Source organism: Gaeumannomyces tritici (assembly GCF_000145635.1).
Source record: "Gaeumannomyces tritici R3-111a-1 unplaced genomic scaffold supercont2.4, whole genome shotgun sequence".
NCBI classification, from domain to species: Eukaryota; Fungi; Ascomycota; class Sordariomycetes; order Magnaporthales; family Magnaporthaceae; genus Gaeumannomyces; species Gaeumannomyces tritici.
The window spans coordinates 2,820,758-2,833,742 of NW_008804548.1; the positions used below are offsets into that span (position 1 = coordinate 2,820,758).

The 12,985-nt window shown below is 60.9% G+C and overlaps 4 protein-coding genes across 4 annotated transcripts; 3 read left to right on the forward strand and 1 right to left on the reverse strand.

The window, feature by feature from the left end:
- Positions 1–744: 744 nt before the first annotated feature.
- GGTG_08350 (RNA polymerase II subunit A domain phosphatase SSU72) lies at positions 745–2,459 on the reverse strand. The gene is made up of 3 exons (XM_009226190.1): positions 2,224–2,459; positions 1,688–1,959; positions 745–1,614 (listed from the first exon to the last, which is right to left on the reverse strand). Exons 2-3 carry the CDS (start codon positions 1,792–1,794, stop codon positions 957–959), a joined length of 765 nt encoding a protein of 254 aa, XP_009224454.1. The 5' UTR covers positions 1,795–1,959; positions 2,224–2,459; the 3' UTR covers positions 745–956.
- A 2,243-nt stretch (positions 2,460–4,702) lies between these two features.
- GGTG_08351 (SH3 domain-containing protein) lies at positions 4,703–8,131 on the forward strand. The gene has a single exon (XM_009226191.1). It carries the CDS (start codon positions 5,549–5,551, stop codon positions 7,274–7,276), a length of 1,728 nt encoding a protein of 575 aa, XP_009224455.1. The 5' UTR covers positions 4,703–5,548; the 3' UTR covers positions 7,277–8,131.
- A 58-nt stretch (positions 8,132–8,189) lies between these two features.
- Positions 8,190–9,705, forward strand: GGTG_08352 (NADH-cytochrome b5 reductase 2). The gene is made up of 2 exons (XM_009226192.1): positions 8,190–8,856; positions 8,948–9,705. The coding sequence occupies exons 1-2, from the start codon at positions 8,340–8,342 to the stop codon at positions 9,514–9,516; spliced, it is 1,086 nt and encodes a 361-aa protein (XP_009224456.1). The 5' UTR covers positions 8,190–8,339; the 3' UTR covers positions 9,517–9,705.
- Positions 9,706–9,933: 228 nt separating this feature from the next.
- GGTG_08353 (hypothetical protein) lies at positions 9,934–12,978 on the forward strand. The gene has a single exon (XM_009226193.1). The coding sequence runs from the start codon at positions 10,204–10,206 to the stop codon at positions 12,961–12,963; it is 2,760 nt and encodes a 919-aa protein (XP_009224457.1). The 5' UTR covers positions 9,934–10,203; the 3' UTR covers positions 12,964–12,978.
- The last annotated feature ends 7 nt before the right edge of the window (positions 12,979–12,985 follow it).

Here is a 12,985-nt window from a genome sequence, read left to right on the forward strand (position 1 = left end):
GCTCCGCAGAAACCCACCCTGCCTGGCCTTGGCCGCGTGCGCAAAGGGCCACGAGCCCCCTGATCGGCGGGCCAAAAGGGCTGGAGAAAGAAGGCTGGAAGGATGGGGGAGAAGGGGAGAAAGAGGGCGAGGGGAGGCGCGGCGCCCAGCCAGACCCCCGCCCCGGCGATCCAGCTTGCCATCGAACCCGAACCGGCCGAGAGCAAACAGCGGACCGAGGCCGGGCCTTGAGGCTGGGGTTGTGTGGTTGTTGGGCCGGGCCGGGCTGGCTGGTGTTGGGGTCCGTTACGGGGCTAGGAGACCTTCCGGGACAAGAGAGGCAGGAAACAAACAGACAGACAGACAGACACGCATGTCTCGGGAGGTCTGCACCGCCGTGTCAGTCACCAAACGGGATTTACAGATCTGACAAGAAACGACAAGGAGCCATGGTTGGCAGTGGCAGTCAAGCTGGAATCCCTGCTCGACTCGGGGTCTCCTTACGGCTCCCCCATCAAATTCCACGCGACTGGCCCGGGAGGTTGGTTTGCGGCTGCTGCTGCGCCACCCAGCCCTCGCGGCAAGGAAGGTGGGAGACATGTCCTGAACTGAACAGTTTCCCCAAAATTGCGTCGTGCCCACGCTGGCGTGTCGGCCGCTTTGACTCGGGCACTTCGGGCTCACATGGACGCGTTGATCTGATGATGGAACGGAGAATTCCCGAAAAGGCTTGGCTTGCGATTGCCGCTGCGCTCGAACATTGATGCGACAAGTCAAAATGCGGATGACGTTTTCAATTGCATCACTTCTTTGACAGGTACAGAAGATATTTCAAGATATGTCAACGTCAAGCACCATTTCAGACCAAGGGTATCATATTTCAACTCAGTAAAAGCAGAAAGAGTCCAACGGCCAAAGCCTTGACTCCCAGTGCTCCCTGCACGAGGGCTTCCCGCCAGCATTTGTCTGCAATGCTTTCAGAACCACGCCAGAGTCCAGGTTGCGGGCAGGTTCGGCCATCTTTCCTGCCACTCGGCCAAGACCTCTGGCACCCGTTCATCGAAGCCGGACCGGCCAGCGCCGCCAGCCCCGTCAAACACGGCAGCGCCCACCTTGTCCCGCTCCTCCATTGCCACCTTGTTCAGCGACTCGGCCAGATCGAGAATCCCGCTGCCTCCGATAGCCGCCTCCTCGTGGTTATCTTTGATGTCAACATTGATGACATGGACGGCGCGGTTCAGGGGCGAGCCGCGTGCATGTAGGTCATCTATGACGGCATCCCAACAGCGCTCCTCGCAGGTGAACACCACGTCGACCACGCCGCCCTCCGTTCCAGCGCTCCCGCGATCGCTGGCATGGTCCAGGCGTGGGATGCCGATCTGCCAATCCTGCCATCTCTCCGGGTTCCGCTTGACATTGCGGTTTCGACCCAACATGTTCAGGATGCCATTGGCCCGGTATAACCTAGGATCCTTGCCCTCAAGCTCCTTGTACATGTTATCGTACGTCGTGTCGTTGAACTTGTATACGTTGGGCTGGGTTATCGTGGGCCCGGGAAGGCGCACTAGAGATCCCGTGCCAAAGGATATGACTGGGAAGTTTGCCTGTGAGAGGCGGAGATGCGCCTCCATCGAGCTGAACCGAGCAGAGAAACAGGAGCGATCAGCGACCGAACCTCCGGCGATATATGGTAGACAAGGTGGCTCACCGATTCTGGTTACTCGCACAGACGGTGCAGAACTTCAGCTTGAAGCCATCTTCGCGCTCCTGCTCGGGAGCCTGACCCGCAGCAGGCCCTCCATTTTGCGTCTCCATCGGCGACTATTGGCTAGTGGTTGGTGACACACAGCTCCTGCTGAAGCAGAGGTTTCGGTTTGCCGACTCGGTCTCGAAGCAGAAACAGTCTCTCGCAATCGAGGATGGCCGAGGTGCAGGGCGCTCAGATGGGGTACATCTGGCTGGCGGTCAACCTGGATGTCGCTGGCACGTTGTTAGCAAACATGCAGCTCCGGTGGTGGACGAAACAGATGGGCGTGAGTGTGTCGAGGAGCGGTATCAGGTAAAAGCGTAATAGTAATATGAAGTGTCATCAAAGAAATCAGACAGCTCCAATAATAGATCTCATCATGTTACTCGTTCGGTAGGCAGGCAGGCCAGGCAGCATGGAATGCGTCTCGGGCAAAACGCGGCAGAAGCAGGCCACAGCTTCACGCAAAAATCAACATCAATGAAAATTAAGCATACCACCAACCTGCCTAACGGCGTTTCGTGCTGGAAAAAAGCGAGGCTGCTCAATTCCGATTCGTGACTGGTCCACGGGCTCAAGTCTGCGTTTGAGGTAATGACAGACCTACTTCCGTTTTCGGGCTAATGGTGCGCATGCTGGAGAGCCGAGGGGGAGGCGGGAGAATAGCCAGCGCGTCCCATGGTCTTGTTCAAAGTTTGCACGGTTCCAGAAACAAGAACAGCGCGCAAGGCACGACACACGGCAAGTCCTGTGGCTTTTCAGTAGGGCGGGCACCAAAGCTCGGTTGAGCGAATCATGTGCGAGCAAGCGGGGTCGTGCCTGGTGCTCATGGATCGCCCTCCGCCATTGGCTCGAGACAGCGACAAAGCCAAATTGGAGCCGCCCAGAGGCTGAGGTACTCTGAGGGACGGCCACGTGTGAACTGGAGGGTTCAATGGACAGGGCATGGCTTTTACCAATTGGAGCCCAACCCAGTGCCTTTGCTGAGGAACACGGAGGAAACATCAAAGCCCGTGTGCAGGTCCCAGCCGCCAATTTCATCTCGATGGCGCGAGGAACATAAGGCTAGTTGGCCGAGGGACTAGCAAATAAACTGGAGGGCATGGAGTCAGTGGAGGGCAGCCAGCTCCATCAATTGTTCCGTTGGTACCCAGCCCCAGTCGAGAATTGCGACAGCTCGACCGCCCGCTACCCAATGCGGACTAGGCGCCGGCTCCTCCCCGTCCAGACAACCGAGGAGTTGGGTTTGCTTTTTGGCGCTGGGCATGCAAAGATGAAACAATCGAGTCGGTGGAGGCGGTAGGGTGAGCAAAGGGTGCTGCATTCCAGAAATAGAAACAATGGGTTGAGGCTACGCTGGAGAAGCCTGAGCTTGGTGCTGAAGACCGACACAGCCAATGTACGCAATCGCAGGGAGAGAAAGCAAAGATCCGAGAAGAATAGCGCCCGGCTGCTGAAGAGAAAAGGCGAAAAAGAAAGAAAAACAAAGAGAGAAAAAAGTTGCATCACAGCCAGGGTGCGTGGTTCTTGTTGATGCGTCGTGGGGTCCCTGAAAGGGAGCGTTCAACCATCTGCCCGCATGGTTAACTCTAAAAGGAACAAGACGACGCGGACGAGCGCCTCTAGACCCTTTGATATTCAAGCATCAAACTCTCTCTGCCTTGGTGTGTGATCAGACGCTCATATCGGGCGTCGTTAACGTATATAGGTACCCTTCCTAGAGCGCTATGACGGGGAACCATGGCATATGAGAATTGCAAATCGGCAGCTGACAAGCGCACAAATGCAAGTTTGCCATGAGATCTCGTCTTGTTGCACCCCAGGTCGCGGTCGTCCTCCCGCCCATCTGGTCTGCTCTGTGTCACGCCTCCGGGTCAAGGCATGCACTGCACCTGCACCGTGTTGTGCAACGAGGGCTGGCATCTCGGCCAAGACGGTGTGATTTGCACAGGGTTCCATTCCAGCTGTTGGGTTCCCCCCTCCAGCAGGCTGCTGCTTGTTGCTGCACTGCATCCTCTCCGCAGTGACAACAACGGTGCGGTGTGGGCATCTCCAGTTAATGGCCTGACTGACGGCCGCCCGCCACCTCGCTTCCAGCCTCTTCTGGCTTTTGGATACATCCCACATTCCCCGTATCGCGTGCTGTCTACCAAACCTACACACTACGTGCGCATAGAGCAGTGGGCAACCCGATGGAACAAGCCGTCTGCGCCAACACTGGCGGGCAGCCCGTCCGCTGGGCTGATTGCCTATCGCCCATCGCCCGTCCGAGCTCGCTCGGCGTGCAGACGCAGGCGTGCAGGGTTCTTGTGTCCGTCGGTCCTCCAGCCCGGCTCGTCCCTCTCTTGACGGCGTCAACCAGTCAGAAGGAGGGGGGTGGCAGCTGCAGGAGCGCGCTTATTCCCCGCCTGGACAGCCCCGAGTCTTGCTGTAATCACCCCTTGGTCGCTGGCTCCACTGTGCCTACCTGGCTAGAGGACCCTAGCAGGCCGACAGGGGCCAGAACTCGTGCTGGCTTCCCCGCTGCTCTGGCCGCTGTTTTCTCAGCTCCTGTGCTGCCAAACCACATACACCAGCAGCAAACCAAGCCCACCAAGAGAAAAAGATGGCGGCCCTCCAGGTTCCAAAGACTAAAATTGCTAGTGTCGTGGGATTTCCTCTGTGAGATTTCCTATGCGAGATTCCTGTGTGGGCTTTCCCATGTGAGCTTTCCCATTCTTATTTTCCTTCCTGTTGACATTCCTATTTTTGTTTTTGTTTTGTTTTTCTTGCTATTGCTGCTCCTATTCCTCAAAGGAATTGTCCACTACATCAATAACTTTCATCCGGGACCTGTGCTAGTAGCCTTCTGTGGTTTAGGTACTTACTTTAGGTACCCCTATGTACCTGACCTAAGGTGGGACTGCCATATTTTTTTGGTGGGCGTGCACACCCACCGCTGGCTGCCTGCTGCCAGGACAAACACCCAAGCCACCAACCAACCTTGCCTGGCCCGCCGCTGTGCTGTCGTGGCCAACTCTGCTTGACACCTCCGGCTCAGTCCCTTTTCCCCCTCCCGCTCGTGCTCAACTCTTGCCCTCTTGTCGTTGCTGCTGCCCTCGCTTATTTACTTAACTTTCTGGCTTCTGTCGCTATAACCTCGATCGTCTCACGACCCGAGGCGCGTGCGCAACGGGAGGGGTCGTCGCCTGCGGCAACCAGAAATCCACCCACCCCCATCCCAATAATCAGCGGGAATAATAGCCCATGATTTTGGACAAGAGTCCCCACACCCGCCGCTCTTTGCGACTCCATCGCTACGTACAGGCTTCCCCCCTCGGCGCCTGACAGGTTTTCGCAAATTTGCACCGCACCGCATCGCTTCTCGCCCGCTAGCTAGCCTCCTCCTCCTCCACAACGACGCTTCCGCGAAGCCTCTCTCGCTCTACCTACCCGGCTGCCCGCCACTTGCTATCTGCCGCCTCTGCCTGGTTCTCTTGCTTTCTGGCTACCTACTTCGCTCCATCGCTCGAGGGACACACCCTGTTCCGGTCTTCCGACGCTGCACCTCCGCCTCAGCCCTCTTTTGTTGTTGTCGCCCGTCCGCCGCCACCCCGACAATCCACCCCTTCGATAGCCTGAATTGGCCTACTCAGAGCATTCTGAAAAAGCCGCGCGCGCGATTGACAGTTTTGCTAGTTGGTCTCGAGTAACCGCGCTCGCCGCCCTGTACAAAACCCCCCTGACTACCTATCTACCTACACACCTCTCGCCACAACACAAAGAGCCTGCGGAGCGCAAGCGGGCTGGCCGTCCCCTTTTCCCCCGCGGCGACCGCTCAAAATGACGGCAGTCATGTCGCAAAGTGGTTCGTCCCCGGCCACCTCACCCCCGGTTGTCGCATCGCCGTCGGCGACGAGTCCAACCCAGAATCCAAACCACCCCTCCCTACACCCCCTAATAACCTCCCCTCCAGCAGCACCAACGCCATCCCGGAGAAGCACCCTGCCGAGGCCAATGTCATACGCATCGCGGAACCGACTCTCCCAGTACTCGGCTGGGTCCATACCCTCGCGCTCCCGCCCGCCGTCTCACATCTTTCCCATCTACCCATCGAGCCTGCCATACGCCCTTGTGCGCGACTTCGCCTACCCTTCTGGCCACCCAATGCACTATGGGCCCCCGCCCGAGCCCTCGCGCCCGCCCTCGGGCATGACCACCCCGGCTAGCGAGTATAACCGGAGGCTGTCGGACCCACCTGTGCCTTGGGAGAGCAAGCTGAACTGGGACGGCGGCTCCTGGACTGAAGGCTTCGGAAAGGCCGGCGATCTGGCACCAATGCTCCTTGGCGACGGTCCCCCCTGGAGCGAGGACGAGGACCTTCAGAGCCCGGTCGTGAGCTCGCGCCATCGCAAGCACAAGTCATCAACAGGCAGCATGTTGAAGTCAGGAGGCGGTCTGGGTCACAGGGCCAAGGGGTCGAGAGAGGAATCGGATGGCTCGAGCGTCCTCAATCCTGACAACTTCGACGGGCAGAGAGGCTACTACGTCGGTACTGGCGGCGACGGCGGCGAAACGTACTATGTAAACCAGGGAGACGAGGCCAATGGCCCCGGAGGCGAGTACGTGACGTATCCGCCGGATCAGCCTGGCGACGTGGACAATGCTGGCGGCTACCAGATGGGTGACCAACAGCCCCGCCAGTACGCCGAGCACGACGCCGGCTATGACTCACGATCGGACGGGTCCAGCTCGCCATCGTCCCCCGCGTTTGGCAGGACAGACGAGTCCAGATATTCGCGGGACTACCAATTCACAATCACCTCGCCAGATGAGGAAATGCACGGCAAGGCGGTGGCGCTCTTCGACTTTGCCCGCGAAAACGAGAACGAGCTGCCGCTGGTGGAAGGCCAGATAATATGGGTATCGTACAGGCACGGCCAAGGCTGGCTGGTGGCCATGGACCCAAAGACACAGGAGAGCGGGCTCGTGCCCGAAGAGTACGTGCGGCTGCTGCGCGAAATCGAAGGCGGAATGACGAGCCTAACGGGCCAGGCCGCGCCCGAGGGTAACGCAAGCCCCAACGATTCGGGCACTCCCACACAGACGGAGCACCAGAACGCCCAAAGCGCCAGCCTCCCACAAGGGCAGGGGCCCCAGGATACGCTCAAGGCGCAGCCCCAAGGCCCCAGCCCGAGCCCAGCACAGGGCCAGGCCCCGGGACACTCGTCGACGCCAAGCAACGCGTCAAACGGATATCACCAACCCGTGGTGTCGACATTCTCAACGTCCAGCAAGGATCTGGACCCGTATCCACAGCATCTCCTAGGAACACAGGCCGGACAGACGCCGCCACAGGTCGTACACTATCATGGGCAACGCGGTGGGAGCCAGGCCAACACGCCGACGCTACTGTTTCACCAGGATGTGGGCCCGATGCGCCGCGGTAGCCAGGACGTTCAGCCAAGGAAGCAGACGGACAGTCTTCCGATACTCCCTGGCGCGCGGCTAGAGTCTCCAGTGTCGGCCGAGACCACGGTCAAGGAAAGGGGAAAACGCGAGAGCCGGTGACCACGCGCCCTGAGCCACGGTTACTACAAGCTGTCGGCACCTCGAGTCTCGGCGGCATGACAGACGACAATCCTAGACGCCGAAAGAATGACGGCATACCGCAACGATGAAAACGAAGAGGAAAGCAGAAAGATTGAAAATGATCTATCACGCTACTTTGTACCATTAGTCCACGACTGGCGCTTCATTTGGTTCTTTTTTTATTTTGCTGTATATCCGTTTTCTCTGCATCTCCCATTGTTCGCCTACGGTTTGGTTTGAGGAGCACTTTCTTTACGACCGCAGCCTGGTTCCGCAAGGCTCCGAGGCTGGCGGTCTGAATTTTTTTGAGCAGTTACTCCCTGCTGCCGCGGCGGGAAGAGGACGACGATCATGGCAAAGTTCTGGCGGAACAATATTTGCAAGAGGGCTACGAGGGTGGCGTAGCGTTTCTTTTCGTCTTGACATATTTTCCCACATGACTTTACGAATTCTGGGTTTCGGATTTTCCAAGGAGCGGAGCATGCATCTCGATTGTGGTGAGGTATAATTGTTTGTTGTTGTCCTGTTTCCCCCTTTGTTGGCACGGCGGGAGAGATATGAGAGATGAGACGAGATGGCGGCATGTGAAGCAGGATCATTCATGTTCAAGGTCTCTGACTGCGCGGGGCGGAGCTGGTTTGCTGGACAAGGCGAGGCGGAGTAGTATTTCTGGAGACGGAATGGGGATGTTTTGAATGCAACGGAAGGAATTGACAAATGCATGTGCCCCTTTTTCTCGTTTCGATGGTCGACTTGGCGTCCAGGCTAGTTCCCTGGAGGCAATGAGGCTCTCGCACGCTCCTCGGGGACAGTTGGTGGGAGTTTGGCTTGGCGGACACGCTTGCTCACGTGAAATTTACGTCATGCAACTCAATTTGTCAATTCCCCAATTCGACTGGAGCTCCCCCACGAGCACGCCAGCTCTTGGTTGGCTGGTGCGGTAATCATCGAGCCCGGCATCGTCGGCCCATCGCTAAACCCAACGCCTAACTCTCTTTCCCACCATCTAGCGAGCTCCATTGAGCTACGAGACACGCTCGCCATGTTCGTCCGACCCATCGCTCGGGCCTGCCAGCCCCTAAAGAAGCAGACTCTGCGCCGCTACGCCACAGACTCGACGCCGCCCCCGCCCCCGCCGCCTCCCCCGTCGGGCGGCAACGCCACGACGCCCGCCCTGGTGGCGGGCGCCATCGGCTTTGCCGCGTTTGGCGGCTACTACCTCTTTGGCCGGGGCGGCAATGGCATGCCGGCGGCGTCTCCAGCGCAAAAGGCCGCCGCCGCCGCCGCCGCCGCCGCCGCCTCCCCGTCCTCGCAGGTCGGCGCCGGGGCCGCGGTCGGCGGGCCCAAGAAGGCGCTGACGGGCGGTGACCAGGGCTTCGTGTCGCTGCTGGTCGAGGACGTTGAGATCGTCAACCACAACACCAAGCGCGTGCGCTTCAAGTTGCCCGAGAACGACATGGTCTCGGGCATGACGGTCGCGAGCGCGCTGCTGACGAAGTTCAAGCCGGCCGGCGCCGAGAAGCCTGTCATCAGGCCGTACACGCCCATCAGCGACGAGGGTGCGTTTCATTCTTGCGTCCTCTGTCTCTTTGTGATGGGGCCCGGGATTCATCTTTGCTGATCGTGTCTTCTTTTACTTGCAAACTCTAGACACCACGGGCTACATGGACCTTCTCGTTAAAAAGTACGAGGGCGGCCCCATGTCGACGCACATCCACGAGCTCGTGCCCGGCCAGCGCCTCGACATCAAGGGCCCGCTGCCCAAGTACGGCTGGACGGCCAACAAGCACCCGCACATCGCGTGCATCGCCGGCGGCACGGGCATCACGCCCATGTACCAGCTCATGCGCGCCATCTTCAAGAACCCGGACGACAAGACAAAGGTGACGCTCGTGGTCGGCAACATCGCCGAGGAGGACATACTACTCAAGCAGCAGCTCGCCGAGCTCGAGAACACGTACCCGCAGCGCTTCCGGGCCTTTTACGTGCTCGACAACCCGCCTAAGGGCTGGGCCGGTGGCAAGGGCTTCGTGACGCAGGAGCTGCTCAAGACGGTGCTGCCCGAGCCTAAGGAGGACAACATCAAGGTGTTTGTGTGCGGGCCCCCGGGCATGATGAAGGCCGTGTCGGGCGCAAAGGTCAGCCCCAAGGACCAGGGCGAGGTCTCGGGCATCCTCAAGGAGCTGGGCTACAGCAAGGACCAGGTCTACAAGTTTTGAGGGGCGCGGTTGGCAGAGATTCGCGCAGCCTTGTATAAATAGATCCATAGATGCGCCTTTCCCTTGCCGTGGCACGCGGAGACGTGCCGACAGGCGGGGATTCGCACGTAGCCATGAATATGATTCAACGCAACGCCCCAACCTCATGCGACGCGGGTCAGGAGTCGGTTGTGTGTGTGCATAGTGTGGATGAGGTTCTGGTGCTTTTCAAGCGGTTCGTCCGTCGGGTATGGACGGTAAAGAATTACTCGACGGCTGTGCTGAGGTTGAAGGGCGGTTTAATATGGGCTCGTTTGGGCTGCTGTCAGCTACTGAATAATGTAGCAGTTGAGTTTAATCGGGCCTCTCAGACTGGTAAGCACATGCATCAATCATGACAAAGCTCCGCCATGTGCCACCACCGTATCGAGAATGGTACTTCCTGGCCACGTAGCACATGGGGCTATAATTCGAAACTGCCCCAGCGGCTGCGGCAGGATTATAGCCCAAGTTGCCGGGGAACTGGTTCGTCGTCCCACCAGCGGGGCTGATCGCGTCACTCAATGACGGCTGAGGGGGCTGCTGCAGCTGAAGCTGTCGCTAGTAAACATTGAGCCCGAATTTTTCATCAGGAGCTCAATCAGGAGCTTCAGTTCGAGGTTCCTCATATTTCACCCCCCCACAGCAAGCCCTGGCTCGGAAAAGGCAATGCCGGCAGACAACAGTCGAAGCTCTGGAGGCGGCTCCTCGCGGCGGCGGGCGAGGGAGAGTCTGAGAGAACAGCGAGTGCCGTCCTCGTCGGCCCGCTCTCCCTCGCCCCCTCGCTCGACCCGCCATTCACAGCGCCCTCACCACCAGCAACAGCAGCAGCAACAGCAGCAGTATCTCCCAGTCCCTCAACGCGGCCCGTCGGTGCACCAGCCTCCCTCGCTTCACGATAACGACAACTTTGCCGCCACAAGGAGCCTCTTTGAAATCGACGATGCCTCATCTTTCATGTCCACCGCCCGCACCCACCATGACCCCGACGTGGTCGTTGACGTCCCCGCCGAGCAGGCCGTCGCCGTCCTCCTGAAGGAGCCCCTGGGCTACGTGAGCCGCGACTGGTTCGAGCTGCTGTGCCTGCCGCGCCACGGCCAGCCGTCGCCGGCCCAGGTGCGCGCCGCCTACGCCCGCCTCTTCCGCCTCCTGGACGCCGAGCTGCAGGAGGACGAGTCTCGCGAGATGGCGGCCGCCTACCTGACGGTCGCCCAGGCCGCCTGCGAGGCCCTCGTCGACCCGTCGCGCCGCGCCGAGTACCTCGAGGACCTGGCGCTGCGCGCCGGCGAGACCTCGCTGGTGGGCGTCGACGACCACGACGATCACGTGCCCCCCTCGGCCGTCGAGGCGCAGCGCCTGCTCCGGCTGAGACGCAAGCGGCGGCTACTGGCCTCGATCGAGTCGTCCACCGATCTGGCCGTCAGGGCGGACGCGACCTCTGTGACGTTGGCGTCGCTGACGGGCCCTTCGCCTCCAGATGTCAGGCCTCTGGACTTTTCCCTTGGCCACTCGACCGTCGTCCCACTCCCCGCGCTGGGCCGTCTCCTCGCGGTCGCGCTGGAGTCTCTGACTCTGCTCGATGACGAGCCGGGCTCGGAACTGCTTCTCGCTGCTCCCAAGCTGACCGTGTCTGCGTGTTCCTATGGTGTTTTGGGGGACGTCTCCCACATACCCACCGCGGTCGTGACAGACCGCTACCAGCCCATGTTCTCCGGGCCCCCTGCGCGGCACCGCATGGTACAGCTCCTCATCAACAAAATCTCTCCTCTGGTGACGGTGGGGCTCAGAAACGAGCTCGTCCGCCTTCCAAAGCGACTAGACAACCCGTACGATTCCCACTTGCGCGATAACGACTGGAGCCCGTATGACCTTTTGACCATTCCTGATCCCGAGCCGACCCGGGTCCTAGTCGTGGAGAACGAGCTCGATCTTCTGCCGGTACCGGCCGTGATCACGCGGGTGGCCCACACCATCGAGCTCGACGACGGGAATGGCGCAGACCCCATCCACTTCGAGGCCCTCGTCACGGCTCCGGTGCTCTCATCGGTGTGGAGGCGGCCCAGGGCGGGCGTTGCCGTCCAGCGTCGCCTCGGCTTCGGCACCGCCTTCGTCTGCGCCGACAGCGGCGAGCTTTCCTTCCTGAGCTCGCTTCTGGGCGATGATGCTGCTACTTGTGCTGGCGTGCGAACATTTTCCAAGAATCGCCTCTGGGGCAGAGGCCTGCCCGAAGCCCTCCTCATGTCGCCTGCTCTGCGGGCTTACGTGGCGCCGACAGTGGAGATTGGTTACAGCAGCCAGGCGCCAGGCGAGTTGGGCCTGCTTGGAGCGACCGGCCGGCCGGCTACTGGTCCCATCGACCGGGGGTTCAAGGGTCTTGACATTGAGGCGGCCGATGCGGCTGGTGCCGGTGGCCCTGGCTCGAGCAGGGGTTCCTGGGCGGTGTCTGCGGCAGCCACGCCAGGATATGCAACTGGTTACCTACGTTATGGCCTCGAGCTGGTGTCGGCGCTTCCCCGGGCCGTCACCTCCATGCTGCCGTTCGACCCGAAGGCCTACCACATGGAAATGGAGCTCTGCACACCGCCGGCCGCCACGACCTACCCCCTGAATCTGGGCTCCATTTATGGGGGTTGCGTTGCATTCCGCGCCCTCCGCCGGGTCGGCGCCCGGTCTAGTTTCGGCTTCGAGGTTGGCCTTAGCCTTTCGAGCTTTCACCTTAACCTGTACTGGTCGCGGCTGGCCCAGCGCTTCAGGCTCCCGGTGCTCCTGCGCACCAACCCCTCGGCCGGCGGGGGCGGAGTTCCCGGCGGGGTGTCGTTCGTGACGCCACGCCTGGCCTTCTGGTCCGTCCTCGTGCCCATGCTGGGTCTCGCAGCCCTGGACCTGGCCCGGCTCTGCAGCAGGGCCGGGCGGGTGGCGGCGGCGCGCGAGGCCGACAAGAAGCGCGCGGCGCTCTCCATGACCAGGGACGAGCTGGCCGACCACGTGGCGCGCCGGCGCGCCGAGGCGGACGAACTGACGGCGCTGCTGGCGGTGGGCGCGCAGGCGCGGCAGCAGGCCGAGCGGCAGCGCGGCGGCCTCGTGATCCTGGCGGCCAAGTACGGCGTCCCGGACGTGGAGTCGGACGACGCCCTGCTCGCGTCGGCGGCGCCTCCGTCCCGCAAGCAGCGGCCCACCCCCTTCGACCCGGACCACGAGGTGGCCGACGTGGTGGTGGCGGTGGCGGCGCTCGTGCAGGGCGGCGACGACGACGACGAGGCGCCCGGCTCGCTCCTGATCCCCGCCGGCCTGCGCAAGAGTAGGCTGCTCGGCTTCTGGGACCCGGCCCCGCTGCGCACAAAGGTGCTGCAGGTGCGCTACGCGTACCGCGGCCGCGAGGCCTTTGTCGAGGTGCGCGGGAGGGAGGAGCTGCGGCTGCCGGTGCCTTGAATCTGGCGGGGGGGGGGTGGGG

What these genes read in the sequence shown, in the direction of transcription:
- GGTG_08353 (XM_009226193.1), top strand. Translation starts at nt 10,204, where the DNA reads ATGCCGGCAGACAACAGTCGAAGCTCTGGAGGCGGCTCCTCGCGGCGG.
- GGTG_08352 (XM_009226192.1), top strand. Translation starts at nt 8,340, where the DNA reads ATGTTCGTCCGACCCATCGCTCGGGCCTGCCAGCCCCTAAAGAAGCAG. An exon ending in CACGCCCATCAGCGACGAGG is followed by an intron (nt 8,857 to 8,947) that starts GTGCGTTTCATT and finishes TGCAAACTCTAG; the next exon opens with ACACCACGGGCTACATGGAC.
- GGTG_08350 (XM_009226190.1), bottom strand. Translation starts at nt 1,794, where the DNA reads ATGGAGACGCAAAATGGAGGGCCTGCTGCGGGTCAGGCTCCCGAGCAG. An exon ending in TGTGCGAGTAACCAGAATCG is followed by an intron (nt 1,615 to 1,687) that starts GTGAGCCACCTT and finishes TGCTCGGTTCAG; the next exon opens with CTCGATGGAGGCGCATCTCC.
- GGTG_08351 (XM_009226191.1), top strand. Translation starts at nt 5,549, where the DNA reads ATGACGGCAGTCATGTCGCAAAGTGGTTCGTCCCCGGCCACCTCACCC.